Consider the following 15,826-nt stretch of genomic DNA (forward strand, 5'->3'; position numbering starts at 1 on the left):
CAGGAAGACCCCACTTCTTACCCAGAGACAGAAGCCAGGCTGGAGTTTGCCAAAACTTACCTGAGAAAGCCAAAAATGTTTTGGAAGAATGTTCTCTGGTCAGAGGAGACAAAAGTAGGAAAAGGCCTCAACATAGAGTTTACAGGAAAAAAAGAGGTCTTCAAAGAAAAGAAGACGCCCCCTACAGTCAGACATGGCGGAGGGTCCCTGATGGTTTGGGGTTGCTTTGCTGCCTCTGGCACTGGACTGCTTGACCGTGTGCATGGCATTATGAAGTCTGAAGACGACCAACACATTGTGCAGCATAATGTAGGGCCCAGTGTGAGAAAGCGGGGTCTCCCTCAGAGGTCAGGGCTCTTCCAGCAGGACAATGACCCAAAACACACTTCAGGTCAGCACTAGAAAATGGTGGTGAGAGAAAGCCCTGGAGACTTGTAAAGTGGCAGCAATGAGTCCAGCCCTGAATCCCATAGAACACCTGTGGGGGAGGAGGAGAGATGTCTTGGTGGCAGTTTGGAGAAGGCCCCCTTTTGTTGTTTGTACTTGCAATCATTTTCTGGAAGAACAAGAGTATTATCTGACAGAATTGCAGGGGTGCCAATACTTTTGGCCAACACTCTATCTATTGTGCTAACATCTCTTTCTGTATCTACATTATCTATCTATCTATCTATCTATCTATCTATCTATCTATCTATCTATCATCTATCTATCTAATATCTGTAACTGTTTATTTCTGTCTGTCTGTCTTACCTATCTGTTAATTTCTCATGTCCATCATCTTATCTTTCTCATCTATTTCTGTAATATATATATACATACACACACATTATAATCTTCTATCAGCTATTGATCTAATTTATCTCATTATCTTGAAGACACACACACATTATATATATATATTTTTATTATTGTTAATCAAAATATCGGTGTGTGTGTGTGTGTGTGTCTCAAATTTATTTATCTTTGTCATATGGGTATAAATTATATAGTGTGTGTGTGTCTCTCTCTCTATATATATATATATTTATTTATTTATTTACACACTGTATATACTTATATATCTTATTTCAATCTCCCCCTCTCCTATCTATTGATCTCCTATCTAGTAGCTGTGTCTGACTCCTGCGTGCGTCCGTCTTGTGTACAGGCCTCTCCCGCCGCTGCCCAGCAGGTGGCACTCCGTTACCAACTTTCCCCCCCTTTCTGTTTTCTCATTGTCTAAGAAAGTTGTGTATTTTTCCCAGAGACTTTCTAATAAGTGCGTCAGCCAGCGGAGTTGTCTCCACAAGCGCACCTTCTCCATTACACATCACTCAAGGGCTTGAAGTCCTGTGTTCTCCTCTGGTGTGTCCCAGGCGAGACTCATCCTCAAATCTACGGCCTCTCACATAACCAAACAGTTTCCCCGCCACTTTAAAGTCCTGCCGGATACTTTACTTTGATGACTATCCAACCCAAATCACTCTGCCCATCCACGAGAACTTCACGTTTTTTTTTATTTTTGTTCCTAAAAAGCCACCGGGGAGCCGAAGACTTATAAATCATTCACTGTCCATAGGATTGGTGACACTGCTTTGTGTAGATGCCAACGATTTGCGCCTTGCACATGAAATAGTCACAAACAGGAGCGCAGTGATGTGACATAGCGACAGGCGCGCCAATGACAGCCCTGGTGTTTGGTAAATAAAGAGATAAGAGGTTATTAGCGGTTTGATGTTTCCGGGATTGGGGGGGAGGGGGTGGTCGGGGGCAAGAGAAAAGTTTATCAGTAATTTTTGGATGAAAATGATTCACCTCTGTTCAAACAAGCCTTTGCTCCGCGTCACCCCCTGGGACCTCTTATCTCACATTTCTCTCCAAAACATCATCCACCTGCCCTCCACTAATGCTCGCAGTATATCTTTTATCTGATGGTCACATGCTCTCGCCGTATTTGCCGTTCGCTTCCAAAAAAGAGAAAAATTCCAGAAGCGTTCCACTTTACACGGCAGATAGAAAGTTGAGAAAGTTCCATCTGAGCCCAGAGGGAGGGTCAGGATTTGACCCCCATCTATAAATAAGTCACCGTTTTCCATCATAGTAGAAAACGTGACACCTGGTTATAATGGAGGGAATTTACCACTGCAGAGATCAGCAGAACCTTTCATCACCTCCACCTCTTTCTATCCACCAATAGCTGACGATCCGCTGATTCCAGCACAGTTGGAATTTTTTCTCTAGCCCTCACCAGTCCCGAGTAATCAGTGTTGTAGGTTTTGGTGCCTGATATCTAACTAGACTCCCTAATGTCAAGTGGGTGAAGTCGAGCAAAGGGGCGTGACTCAGCGCTTTTATATGGTCTGTCTCTGATTGGAGCTCCAAGTCGCGCCCCCTTGACATTACAGAGTCTAGTTAGCAAACCAAACTTCGAGACTAACTGCTCTGGTTGCTCTGGAATGGTGGGGGCTAGAGGAAAAATTCTAACTGTGCCAGAATCTGTGGAGTGGTGTCTATTAAATAATGCAAACACCTAGAGGTGATTGATGCTGAACGGTTCTCTTTATTTAAAGGGGCAATAAAACTGGAAATGAAGGATGGAAATAAAGCGAAGTCAGAAAGATTGGGGCTGTCCCTATAGGGCAGCAAGCAGAGACATTGTTTTCCTGGAAAACAGATTTACATATTTCCCATAATACCCTAGTGAATCGAATATGGCTTTGTAAGTCTCCATATGCCTGCAAAGGTGCTCTCTCCTCAAGGATATTATCCCCAGAACCTGGTCTATAGTCTCTCATCTCAGCCAAACCAGTTTTCCCTACGCTGTGCTGATGAGATCCAACCAGATGGAAACAGCGCTGTCCACAACTGGGATTCTGTTCCTTTTGGAATAGATTTACTGGTTTGGCTAAACCTTGCATCATAGCATTTAGGCTTGTTGAAAAAGTCATGCATGATGTTTAAGGGGGCTGTCCCTAGAGGGCAGCAAGCAGAGGCATTGTTTTCCTAATTACATCTTGGGAAACAGATTTTCATATTTCCCATAATTCCCGCATGGTCCTGATACAGTCTTCAAGGAGTCTTGCAGAGGAGACAGGGGTTAATTTCCTGATCTGGCTTGTGAATTGCTGTAGAGGAGGGGGCTTAATAATTTGTTTGTCTTAGTACAGACAGTGGACATGGAGACATAGGATCAAATCAGTCCCAGGCTCTCCATCGTTTGGTTCCACCAGGGGACCCAAATGATAGAGAGCCACACTGGTGTTTTAGCAGTTTAACACGGACCCCAGGGGCCATCGGTTTTCCACCTTTCAAAACTGCAACCGGTGTTGAGAAAATTCCACCGTGCAGGACTTTTGAGTTAGGTTTCTCTGGTACACAGGGGATTCATGAATATGGGAGGGGGTCAGTGCTTCTTCATTATAGGGATCGGTGATTGTCACACTACGGAGCCTTCCAGTAAAAACTTCTGATATCTATAGATGTAGTGGAAGACTTTATCAAAACTTCTCAGCTGAGTGCAGGACTTGCTGTGTACAGCAGCTCACAGAGCATTGTCTAAACTTGCTACAGTTCTAACCAAATGTCACCTGAGTGCAGGAAATACTATGTACAGCAGCTCACAGAGCATTGTCTAGACTTGCTACAATTGTAACCACTTCTCAGTTGAATGCGGGAATTGCTGTGTACAGCAGCTCACAGAGCATTGTCTAAACTTGCAACAATTGTAACCACTTCTTAGCTGAGTGCAGGAATTGCTGTGTACAGCAGCTCACAGAGCATAGTCTAAACTTGCTACAATTGTAACCTCTTCTCAGCTGAGTGCAGGACTTGCTGTGTACAGGAGGAGTAACAGGAGTCTTCTCGTTCACTGACAGCAAGAAAATATATTGAAAATGGTGAAAAATTAAAACATGAAGTCTATTAGAAAGTTTTCAGACTTTTCATTTATACAGTGATTAAAACTTTTTGGCATAAAAATAGTCAGTAGTCACCCCGGTCACCCCTGTCCTATCCTAGAGCCTTGCTGTGAGTCTTATATGTCATATCTCAGGTCATCGCTACTAGATGTGCCCTTGATAACTGGTTCAATGGAGCCAGCACTTGTGAAACATTAATAGACAAACATAGCGCAGAAATCTGAGGAATCCGTGTCTTCTGTAAAGTATTAAAAACTTTCCAGTGTGGGCAAGATTTTTTTTTTTTTTTTTTTATAGGAACCCTTTTTTTTTTTTTATAGGGTCACCCTAAGAAATCCAAAGTGATGTACAAACAAAGGGAAAGCTTAGCAAGGGATGTGGGACTAAATCTAATGCAAGCCCCTCCGATCATAAAGTGATATGCCGTCACTTTACAAGGCTGGAGTAACCCTTTAACTCCTAAGGCGTTCCATATATCTTATTTTAATCTTCGTACAATTCTTATTTTCAGAGATCGGAGGTATTGCAGACGAGACGGAGGCCTGTGACTGGTGGAGCCTTGGCGTCCTGCTCTTTGAGCTACTCACTAGCAAGGTAAGTTCAGGTGCGGAGGGTTTTGTACATGGCGAGTACTAGACGACTTATTTTTGGACTTAATCTTACTAGCTTATTCCAAAAACAGCTCCACACCTCACTCTAGGTTGCATGTGGTATTGCAGCTCAGCCCTATTCACTTACAATAGAATGTGTTGCACAACCCCTTTAAAATCAGGGACTCTTCACTGCATAGAGTATTAAGGTGAGTGAGACGGCTGGGCTAGACTATCATGAAACCAAACCAGCGTCTTCACTAATTGCTGCCCACTACTGGTGAAATGTAGTATTGCACAATGCCCATGGAGCCACTTTTTACATCTCTTTGATTCATGAAGGGGGGAAGAGGTTCCTCCATGACCTTTTAAGCCCCATGTACAGGGGGCAATCCAGACCAGAAAACCTTGTCCAGACACATTGGCAGGACTGGGAGTCCAGTAGGCGGCCCTCTTCTTTGATTGGCAGGTGCCAGTCACTGATTGGGACCGCCCACTGGACTCTTAAGGACTATAAATGAATAAAGTACAAGTTATACTGAAGCTTTCCCTATTAATGTTATATATCAATCTGCCCAGCCCCCCCTGCTCTATAACATGCCGCCTGCAGATTGGATTGAATGGATCGGCATCCGCCGGGTTGGATTTCATGATATGGGAACATAAGGAAATATTCAATAACTTATGAGAGGCTCTCCGCAGCACACGGTTAAATAATAGTGCTGGTAAAGCAGTAGAATAATGCATAGGAAGTGTCTTAGGTTACACTTCAGATTTCAGCTATACAAGCAGCTTCCTTGCTATTCTGGGTTACCACTAATATATAGGGACGGAAGATGAAAGTTAAGGTTATCAGATTTATGATGCTTACAACGTCAGTTTTCTATTTTTGTGCACATTTTTGTCCTAGCCTGACTGTACATGTATGTGGGCACGTGTCCATGTCAGGCATTGTCTACACGGACATATATACCGTATATTATACGGTATTATATATATATAGATAGATGTGCATGTGTGTGTATATATATATATATAAATATATATAAACCCCATGGACTGCTACACCCCCCTACTGCCCCCTCTAATCACCAATCCACCTTACGTACGCCCCAACCCACCCACCACTCTCTCCCCTAACCCAACCACCCCCCTACCCACCACTCTGTTTGCTTTGGCAATGCCAAATGTCTATTCAGATGTGCCAATAAAGCCTTTTTTATTTGATTTATATACAGTATATATACACACATACTGTAGATAGACTGATAGATAGATCCCATAGACAGATGGATGAATGCAAAGATACCATAGATAGATAGGAGCTAGGTAGATGAATAGATAGATATCATAGATATGATACATAGATACCATAGATAGATAGATAGATAGATAGATAGATAGATAGATAGATAGATACTATAAATGGATGGATGGATAGATAGATAGATAGATAGATAGATAGATAGATAGATACCATAGATAGATAGATACCGTAGATACCGTAGATAGATACCATAGATACCGTAGATAGATACCATAGATACCGTAGATAGATACCATAGATACCGTAGATAGATACCATAGATACCGTAGATAGATACCATAGATACCGTAGATAGATACCATAGATACCGTAGATAGATATGAGATAGATAGATAGATACCATAGATAGATAGATACCATAGATAGATAGATAGGAGATAGATAGATAGATAGATACCATAGATAGATATGAGATAGATAGATATGAGATAGATAGATAGATAGATAGATAGATAGATAGATAGATACGATAGATAGATAGATAGATAGATAGATAGATAGATAGATAGATAGATAGATAGATACCATAGATAGATAGATAGATAGATAGATAGATACCGTAGATAGATAGATAGATACCGTAGATAGATATGAGATAGATAGATAGATAGATAGATACCGTAGATAGATAGATACCATAGATATATAGATACCATAGATAGATACCATAGATAGATAGATACCATAGATAGATAGATACCATAGATAGATAGATACCATAGATAGATAGATACCATAGATAGATAGATACCATAGATATTCTGTTAGTGCTATGTTTTAGTCCACTATAAACTGGGACCTTTCTCAAGTATTAGATAGATAGATAGATAGATAGATAGATAGGAGATAGATAGATAGATAGATAGATAGATAGATAGATAGATAGATAGATAGGAGATAGATAGATGGATTCCATAGATAGATACTATTGCTAAGCAGATAGACAGGAAGACACACACTGTTGACAGATACCATAGATGGTTAGATAGATAAGCAGATTGATGGATAGATACTGTACATAGATGGGTATTAGATGGATCAATAGATATTGTGCAGATAGATATTAGAGAGAACGACACACTTATTATTTGGATATTATTTGATATGAGATAGAGATAAGCTGGATGTTAGATAGAAGATGGATATAATGAAGATATATAGATGAAGGGTTTTATCTAGGTGTTATATAATTTTGTGCGTGATCATTTTTGTATTATTTATCCCTTACAGGCACTGGTAGATTGTCACCCAGCAGGAATCAGCACCCACACGTCCATCAACATGCCTGAATACGTGTCCAAGGAGGCGCGCTCACTGGTACAGCAGGTAATGACCTTGTGACCGCTATATAAGTGCTGTGTATATGACTGGACATCCCTGTGCGGAGATATAGGGGCCCGGCGGAGATATAGGGGCCCGGCGGAGGAGCGTCAGTCCATAGCAATGTGCCAGGAGGGAGGTCATCAGACTCGCCATGTCCAGCTCATGCATTGATAGAATTTTGCAGCAATCCCTCGCCTTGAGACCCCTATTAAGTACAGTTATAGCCTCACTTTAGACTGTCTCATCTTTCGGCGCGATCCTTATTACCCAGCGACTCTCTATTCCGCACGGGCCGCTGTTTATTTTGAATCCAGCATCAAATGAACGCTTGACGTCGGGCGAATCAAAGACCCGGACGCGATCCTGGCTTCTCCAGCTTTGCTTATTTTTGAACAGCTGGTTTGGAGATTCTTCCCGCCCCCGGTGAAATGCGTCGGGGCCGACTGATGAAATATTAAAAAAAAGCTAATGTTGTCAAAGCGCCGGGCCCGCCTGACACTGAACTTCTGAAGACGCAGCCGCCATTTCAGGTGCCTTTAACCGGAGTCAGCAATTCGCTCCTGATCTTGGCTCGGTCGTCTCTACATCTTGACAGGGCTGGCGCCGGAAAGAGAGAAAGAAGTGCAAAGAATTCCCTCTGCTTTCCCGCTCTGCGGTGCCTAGAGCAGGTTTTTGGCTGGGTAGATGAGCGTCGGGGGTGGGGGGTTCTGATGATCTGCGTTCGTTCCCCTATTAGAAATGGGATCATTTCAGACATCTGTGTTTTACAAATTCTCTCTGATGGCAGCCTTGTCTCATTTTGTCTGCCTCGCACTTGTCAAAATACATCGTCCTCTTTGCACATCACATCTGAGACCCCGGCGTTCTGTTCTAAGGGAGATCCAAGGACAGCGGCTCCCCCGAGATCGGCGTGCAGGAGGTAGCACAGCGGTGTCTACTAGAAGGGCAATTATGTAAGGTGCTTTTTTTGACTTTTACAGAAATTACGCTTCAGAAGCAATGAGCGTTGTGCTCTCCGTAAGGGGGGATAGTCGCCGCACGCCGTGGAATAGAGTAGTCTGCAAAGTGCGACGTTTGGGTGGCATCGTACATTGTGTTGCCAGGTGTGGAGCAAAAGAAAGAACAATATAATATAACTAAAAAACAAAGGAGCTTCTGAGGATCTTGTCGATATCGAGTCAGCGTGGGTCCGACACTCCATCGGTTGTTGTCTAGCTTCTGTGAAGAAGCTGCAGCCATTTCCCCCATGCCTGTGATGGTGTTGCATTCATTGGTCACAAGCTACCGCATCTGCTCAGTCCCATTCAAGTGAATGGGGCTGTGCTGCAATACCTGGCACAGCCACTGTACAATCTATGGCGCTGTGCTTGGTATTCAGTATGGAGAAGTCTTTGTAATAAGCTGATCTGTGGAGGTCCCGGGGGCCACATATTGATGCCTTATCCTACAAATATGTAAATCCTCAAGTTTATTAAAGTGACAGTACACCTTTATGGATCTTCAAGGGATGTCAGTAGATGTCACTAATGGAGATCCATAAGCTGGGACACCAAGTAACACTAACGGGAAGGGATACCATGACTTATGGGCTGTAACCACTTAAAGGTGCGGTCAGTTTGGGACCTTTATTGTGTCACTACTTGTGATGCGACCTTATTGCCAAAAGATCTTATGGGGTACAGGGCTTCCGGCAACGAGGTGCCAAGACAAGACCAAGTGGACGTTTTTTATTGCACACCTCCCCCTACCTCCATGATTCCTAGACAACCCCTATAATGGTGTGCTCTGAATCTTTTTCGAATGTATAATAGGGTTTTAAAAAACTTTACTCTCCTCTCCCCAGCCATCCATGTCCAGCACTGGCAAATCTCATTTTTTGCTGGACAACTTGTATTTTTTTGGGACAGTAAGTTGGAAACCGTTATTCATTTCTCAATTGTGTTTTGGGTTTAGTTTTTATGGTATTGCCTACTTTTATAAATGATGTGCAGACTTTATTCTGAGCATCAGTGTGACTATGGTGAGGCCAAATAGGTTTCTACAATAAAACGTGTTGACGTATTCTAATCTAAGAGACCTAACTTTATTGTTGTTATACTGTCGATGGAGCCTATTTTTTTGGTATGGCTGTAGTTTTCCCCATTTTGGTGGACATAGGATATAGGGAGTAACTTTTATTCCTTTTAAAGAGTTAATGTGAGATAGATAGATAGATAGATAGATAGATAGATAGATAGATAGATAGATAGATAGATAGATGTGAGATGGATAGATATCTATGATAGACGGATGTGAGAGAGGTAGGAGATAGATAGATAGATAGGAGATAGATAGATAGATAGATAGATAGATAGATAGGAGATAGATAGATAGATAGATAGATAGGAGATAGATAGATAGATAGATAGATAGATAGATAGATAGATAGATAGATAGGAGATAGATAGATAGATAGATAGGAGATAGATTAATATAGTACGTCTCGATACGAGTTAATACCAATTTATTTCTACTTTTAGAATTTTATTGCATGTTAAATGGGTCTTTTGCTGTTTTTTATATGTTTTTAAATATTTTGTTAATTTTTTTTTTTTTCATATCTCTTGCAAAATTATTATAAATTTTGAGAATTTTGGGCTCCTGTCTAGTAAACAGCCTTGTATCGCTGTGTGGTTTCCTTGTACTTCAGAGACACAGGGGTCAGACTATAAGTTGTCGTTTCTTGCCCCCCAGCCTTTTGTCTGGGGCTCTCCTCTTTGACATGTCGTCTTTAGAGACCACCGGTCTGAGGTCAAGCACCGGTACAATGTGTCTGTGGAGGATCCTTGACAGCCACCTGTGCTGGAGGACCAGAAGTAATAAACACAGGGAAGGCAGGCTCTCAAATTAACCTCTTGACCCTGCATGACCCCGCCACTTCATTACACCTCATAACACCCTCACAAGTGCCCACCGGGGAGATGCAGGATTGTCGCCTGTTGTTTATCCGAGGAAGCGGCCACTGAGAGCTCTCAGGAAGTCTTTAGCAGGAAAGGGAAAGGCTCGAGTAGAGGCCTGCGAGACGTATGGCGGTTTTTCCTTTCCCATTTACAAATATCGCAGACACGTCCATGGGGAATGTCTGGTTAGACACTGGGGGAAATGTATGCCGATGTACGGGGGCCATGATCTGAGCTTTGGGCTCTTCTTGTTTTCCTTTGCTTTGTTGTGATAGATAATGATAAATGGTGACTAAGTACTGTGATATCTATCTATCTATCTATCTATCTATCTATCTATCTATCTATCTATCTATCTCATATCTATCTCATATCTATCTATCTATCTATCTCCTATCTATCTATCTATCTATCTATCTATCTCCTATCTATCTATCTATCTATCTCCTATCTATCCTATCTATCTATCTATCTATCTATCTCCTATCTATCTATCTATCTATCTATCTATCTATCTATCTATCTATCTCATATCTATCTCATATCTATCTATCTCCTATCTATCTATCTATCTATCTATCTATCTATCTATCTATCTATCTATCTATCTATCTATCTCCTATCTATCTATCTATCTCCTATCTATCTATCTATCTATCTATCTATCTATCTCCTATCTATCTATCTATCTATCTATCTATCTATCTATCTATCTATCTCCTATCTATCTATCTATCTATCTCCTATCTATCTATCTATCTATCTATCTATCTATCTATCTATCTATCTATCTATCTCTTATATATTGATGTTAACAGTAATAATATCTTTATTGATTTAGTGCAAAGTAGAACTGCTACTTAAATATTAAATATGGTATACATTGTATCTATGCATATAGATGGATATGAAATCTATATAACAATCTTTTTATATCTGTTTGTATATTTCAGATAATGTATATAGGTACAGAAAGTGAGATATTATACATAGACATATTATAATTTATTGTTTTAGACCAGTGGTTCTCAACCTTTCTAATGTCGTGACCCCGCAATACAGTTCCTCATGTTGCGGTGACCCCATTCAGTTTGGAATGTGAGTCCATAACCGCGTGTGTTCCAGCCGAATAGTGTTGCTGCAGACAGTAGTGTGGCTTCTCAGTGGCTAAAGCCATCAGAAATATGTATTTTCTGATGGCTTTAGGCATACCTCCCAACTTTTGAAGATTAGAAAGAGGGAGAAAATATGCGGCGCTGCGGAAAATTTAGCTCTGCCCGCTTTTATGTTGACTCCGCCCATTCTCATTAATTTTTCATGTGCTCCCACACAGTATAATCCTCTTACAGTCAGGAGGGAGGTCATCAGACCCGCCATGTCCAGCTCACACCCGGACATTATATGTCCCCTCGCCATCTCTCCCCCAGTTTCATATAACCCCTTCATCTGCCCTTAGTTTCATGTCCCCCCCCCCCCCCTCAATCTCTTCCCCAGTTTCATGTCCCCCCCATCTCTGCCCCCAGTGTCATGCTGTACCCCCCTTTATCTGCCCACAGTTTCATGTCCCCCTATCTCTTCCCCCAGTTTCATGTCCCCATCTGTTCCCCAGTTTCATGTTCCCCCATCTCTGCCCAGAGCTTCTTTTCCCTCCATCTCTGCCCCCAGTGTCATGCCGTCCCCCCCTTCATTTGCCCCTTCATTATGTTCCACCTTACTGTTTAAAACGAAAAAAACCTCTTACACTCACCTTCCAATGCTCCCCCGCCGCCCGCTTACTCATATAGTTGTAGCCACGATGTGACGTCATCACATCGCGGCTACACTGCAGAAGTCGCAACGCAGCGTTTAAAGCAGGAGCTGGCTGTGACAGCTCCTGCTTTAATCGCTTGTGTGTTCAACTCATTGGCGTCCTCCAGGCACCGATAAGTTGAAACCGGGACATACCTCCCACCGACCGGGACGGTTGGGAGGTATGCTTTAGGCGACCCCTGTTTTTTGGTCGTTCGACCCCCGCCGGGGTCGCGACCCACAGGTTGAGAACCGCTGTTATAGACCGATCTAATAACTAACATCCTATTGATCTATAGATGATTAATAGATAGTGGATGGATAGATATATATAAGAGATAGATAGATAGATAGATAGATAGATAGGAGATAGATAGATAGATAGATACTATAGATATGAGAGATAGGTAGATAGATAGATAGATAGATACTATAGATATGAGAGATAGATAGATATGAGAGAGAGATAGATATGAGAGATAGATAGATATGAGAGATAGATATGAGAGATAGATAGATAGATAGATAGATATGAGAGATAGATAGATAGATATGTGAGATAGATAGATAGATATGTGAGATAGATAGATAGATAGATAGATATGTGAGATAGATAGATAGATAGATAGATAGATAGATATGAGAGATAGATAGATAGATATGTGAGATAGATAGATAGATATGTGAGATAGATAGATAGATAGATAGATAGATAGATATGTGAGATAGATAGATATGTGAGATAGATAGATATGTGAGATAGATAGGAGATAGATAGATAGATAGATAGATAGATAGATAGATAGATAGGAGATAGATAGATAGATACTATAGATAGGAGATAGATAGATAGATAGATAGATAGATAGATAGGAGATAGATAGATAGATACTATAGATAGGAGATAGATAGATAGATAGATAGATAGATAGATAGATATGTGAGATAGATAGATAGACATGAGAGATTGATAGATAGATAGATAGATAGATAGATAGATAGATAGATAGATAGATAGATAGATAGGTAGATAGATAGATAGGTAGATAGATAGGTAGATAGATAGATAGATAGATAGATAGATAGATAGATAGATAGATAGATAGATAGATAGATAGATAGATAGATAGATCTTTCTAACCAGTTATTATTACACATTTCTTTACTAATCTCCTTTTTTACGTTCTTTTCCAGCTCCTGCAGTTTAACCCTTTGGAGCGTCTTGGTGCCGGGGTCGCCGGTGTTGAAGACATCAAATCCCATCCTTTCTTTAGCGATGTGGACTGGGAGGAGTTCACCAGATGAATCCCGACTTGTAGGGACCTCTGAAGAAGCAGCTCCTTATATTTTATGCACTGCTAAGGGGAAGACAAGACATTGGACCCTGTAGATGATGAGACTTGTATATGTGCGGCCACAAGTGGTTATTTTATACAGTGTCCTCGGCGCCGCACTGCCCCATACTGCCCATGGTCAATACCGCAGCCTGACTTCACCCTATAGATAATACTGCATTCCCTAAAATATTGGATGTGAAAGGTCAATGACCCATTGGTATGGTATGGTATGCATGTTATGTGAAGAGGAGCGATTGTGTAGTAGAGCAGAGTGTGTTGTGTGCAAGTAGCAGAGCTGAGTTTGTCACCCGAGATATCGTAGTGTATTTTTTTACTTATTTAGCGAACTTAGAAAGTTTGTCTATATAAGAAAACTTCTTTCCATATATCCTTCTATTAGTCTGGTTGGAGAGGTATTACAAATGGTGGCCCCTGCTCTGGTGAGGGCCCCACATTGCCATTGTCATTGTGTCATGTAATGCTTAAAGGGGTTGTGCCCCTTATCCATTTCCTACTGGATAGGTAGGGGCTAGGTGTGTGATCAATGGGACCCCACCGATCATAAGAACGGGGGTCCCCAGTGTTCCAGTTTGACTGGTTGTACTTGCACACTAACACTCCATTCAACTCTATAGCCCAGCTGGAGATAGCCGAGCGGCTTCTGTAAGACAGATGCGTGGTAGGGTGACCAGCCACGGGACCACCCATACTCGGTTTATCATGTGGGAAAGCAACTGCTGACCAATATGTTTGCAAATGTTCACATTTTTTCAAAAACAGCACCACCTGTGATCCCAGGTTGTGTCTGGTATTGCAGCTGTACTCAATTGATTGGTCGTAGCTGCAATACAGAGTACAGCCCCTTGTCATGAGTGGTGGTGTTTGTGGGAGAGGTATAGCAGATCCTCTTTACTAATCTCATAGTCAATGTATTGACAAATATGGGCATGGGACTGTTAAAATGGACGCTATAAAAAAAATTAAATAAGCGTCCTGCGCGATCTTGTTGCATTTCCACGGCTGATTCAGTTGCAACACCTAAGATCAAGCCCCGTTGTATCTGAGGCTAGTTAGATAAAGAAATCCAAAGCTGTAGGTCTTTCTGCTTCAGTATCCACAGGGTCAGAATTTGGAGATGTACATCCTCATGGTTGACCAGACTAGATGTCCGTGTATCAGATAGACCGCCATCCGTCTGAAATCCGCTATTTGCCGTGAGCTGGACCCGCAGCAACTAGCCGATCCTTGCGGGAGGCTGCACGACATTGTCAGAACTTCTAATAGATAACCTATCCCCTGATCCCTGCCGATCAGATCATCACGATCCTACATTGATTACCTCTCCTAAGACAACCCCTCCAGGTGACAAAGTTAGCTCTGCTACATCTGTATGGTCTGTAATGATGGTTTTAAGCAAAAAAAAAAAAGGTTCTAGAATAAAATATTGAATAACCTGACAATAAAGGCATCTATTGGGCGAGTCCTGCCGCGTGCTGTCTCCATCCCTATACCAGAAACCTTTGGATGACCCGCTCTACGACTCCTCTGTGTACGGCAGATTGAGCACCAGTTTTCAGGTTTTTAATTCTTACTTTGTGTATCCCTCACCTGCCGATCCGAGGATCACATGGTACCCGCCATTAACACCCCCATTTCCATGCAGGTTCCATATGTCCAGGTATACAGAATACTGCATTGTGGAAGACTTTTTGGCTTCACGGTCTTGACAGCGGGGAAGGAGATCGCTGCCAGGTTATGTCTCCGATAAGTATAGAGAGCAGGATTGTCACAGTTAAAGCTTCTACTTACGTCCCACATTGTCTTTCTCCGTATTCCAGACACATAGCGTTTGTGTACTTGTGTGCCTCGGGGTTCATTAGATATTCTTACAATCTGTGGTCGCCCTAGGAGGTCCCGAAGGAGAGCTGGAGAGAGTAACCGGTGACTGAGAGAAGAATTCACCCCCCTCCCTCCCCCTCCCCGAATATATACAAGATTAGCATAAATGATCATCTAGTATAATTCATACATTTTGTTTGGGATATATATAATATATACTATGTATACACCTAAGTCAATGTACAGTCCTATGAAAAAGTTTGGGCACCCTATTAATCTTAATCATTTTTAGTTCTAAATATTTTGGTGTTTGCAGCAGCCATTTCAGTTTGATATATCTAATAACTGATGGACACAGTAATATTTCAGGATTGAAATGAGATTTATTGTACTAACAGAAAATGTGCAATATGCATTAAACCAAAATTTGACCGGTGCAAAAGTATGGGCACCTCAACAGCAAAGTGACATTAATATTTAGTAGATCCTCCTTTTGCAAAGATAACAGCCTCTAGTCGCTTCCTGTAGCTTTTAATCAGTTCCTGGATCCTGGATGAAGGTATTTTGGACAAACAATTCAAGTTCAGTTAAGTTAGATGGTCGCCGAGCATGGACAGCCCGCTTCAAATCATCCCACAGATGTTCAATGATATTCAGGTCTGGGGACTGGGATGGCCATTCCAGAACATTGTAATTGTTCCTCTGCATGAATGCCTGAGGATTTGGAGCGGTGTTTTGGATCATTGTCTTGCTGAAATATCCATCCCCGGCGTAACTTCAACTT

At 41.7% G+C, this 15,826-nt stretch overlaps 1 protein-coding gene across 1 annotated transcript in view; it reads left to right on the plus strand.

Moving 5' to 3' along the window:
• The window catches only part of RPS6KC1 (ribosomal protein S6 kinase C1), a 101,126-nt gene extending 86,453 nt beyond the window's left edge, over positions 1–14,673 (plus strand). The window contains exons 14-16 of the mRNA XM_075267101.1: positions 4,411–4,493; positions 7,047–7,142; positions 13,061–14,673. Of these exons, the coding sequence (XP_075123202.1) occupies positions 4,411–4,493; positions 7,047–7,142; positions 13,061–13,171 (290 nt within the window). The 3' untranslated portion in view covers positions 13,172–14,673. The remainder of the gene's footprint in view (positions 1–4,410; positions 4,494–7,046; positions 7,143–13,060) is intronic.
• The last annotated feature ends 1,153 nt before the right edge of the window (positions 14,674–15,826 follow it).

This window comes from Leptodactylus fuscus, chromosome 3 (genome assembly GCF_031893055.1).
Source record: "Leptodactylus fuscus isolate aLepFus1 chromosome 3, aLepFus1.hap2, whole genome shotgun sequence".
Classification (NCBI taxonomy): Eukaryota; Metazoa; Chordata; class Amphibia; order Anura; family Leptodactylidae; genus Leptodactylus; species Leptodactylus fuscus.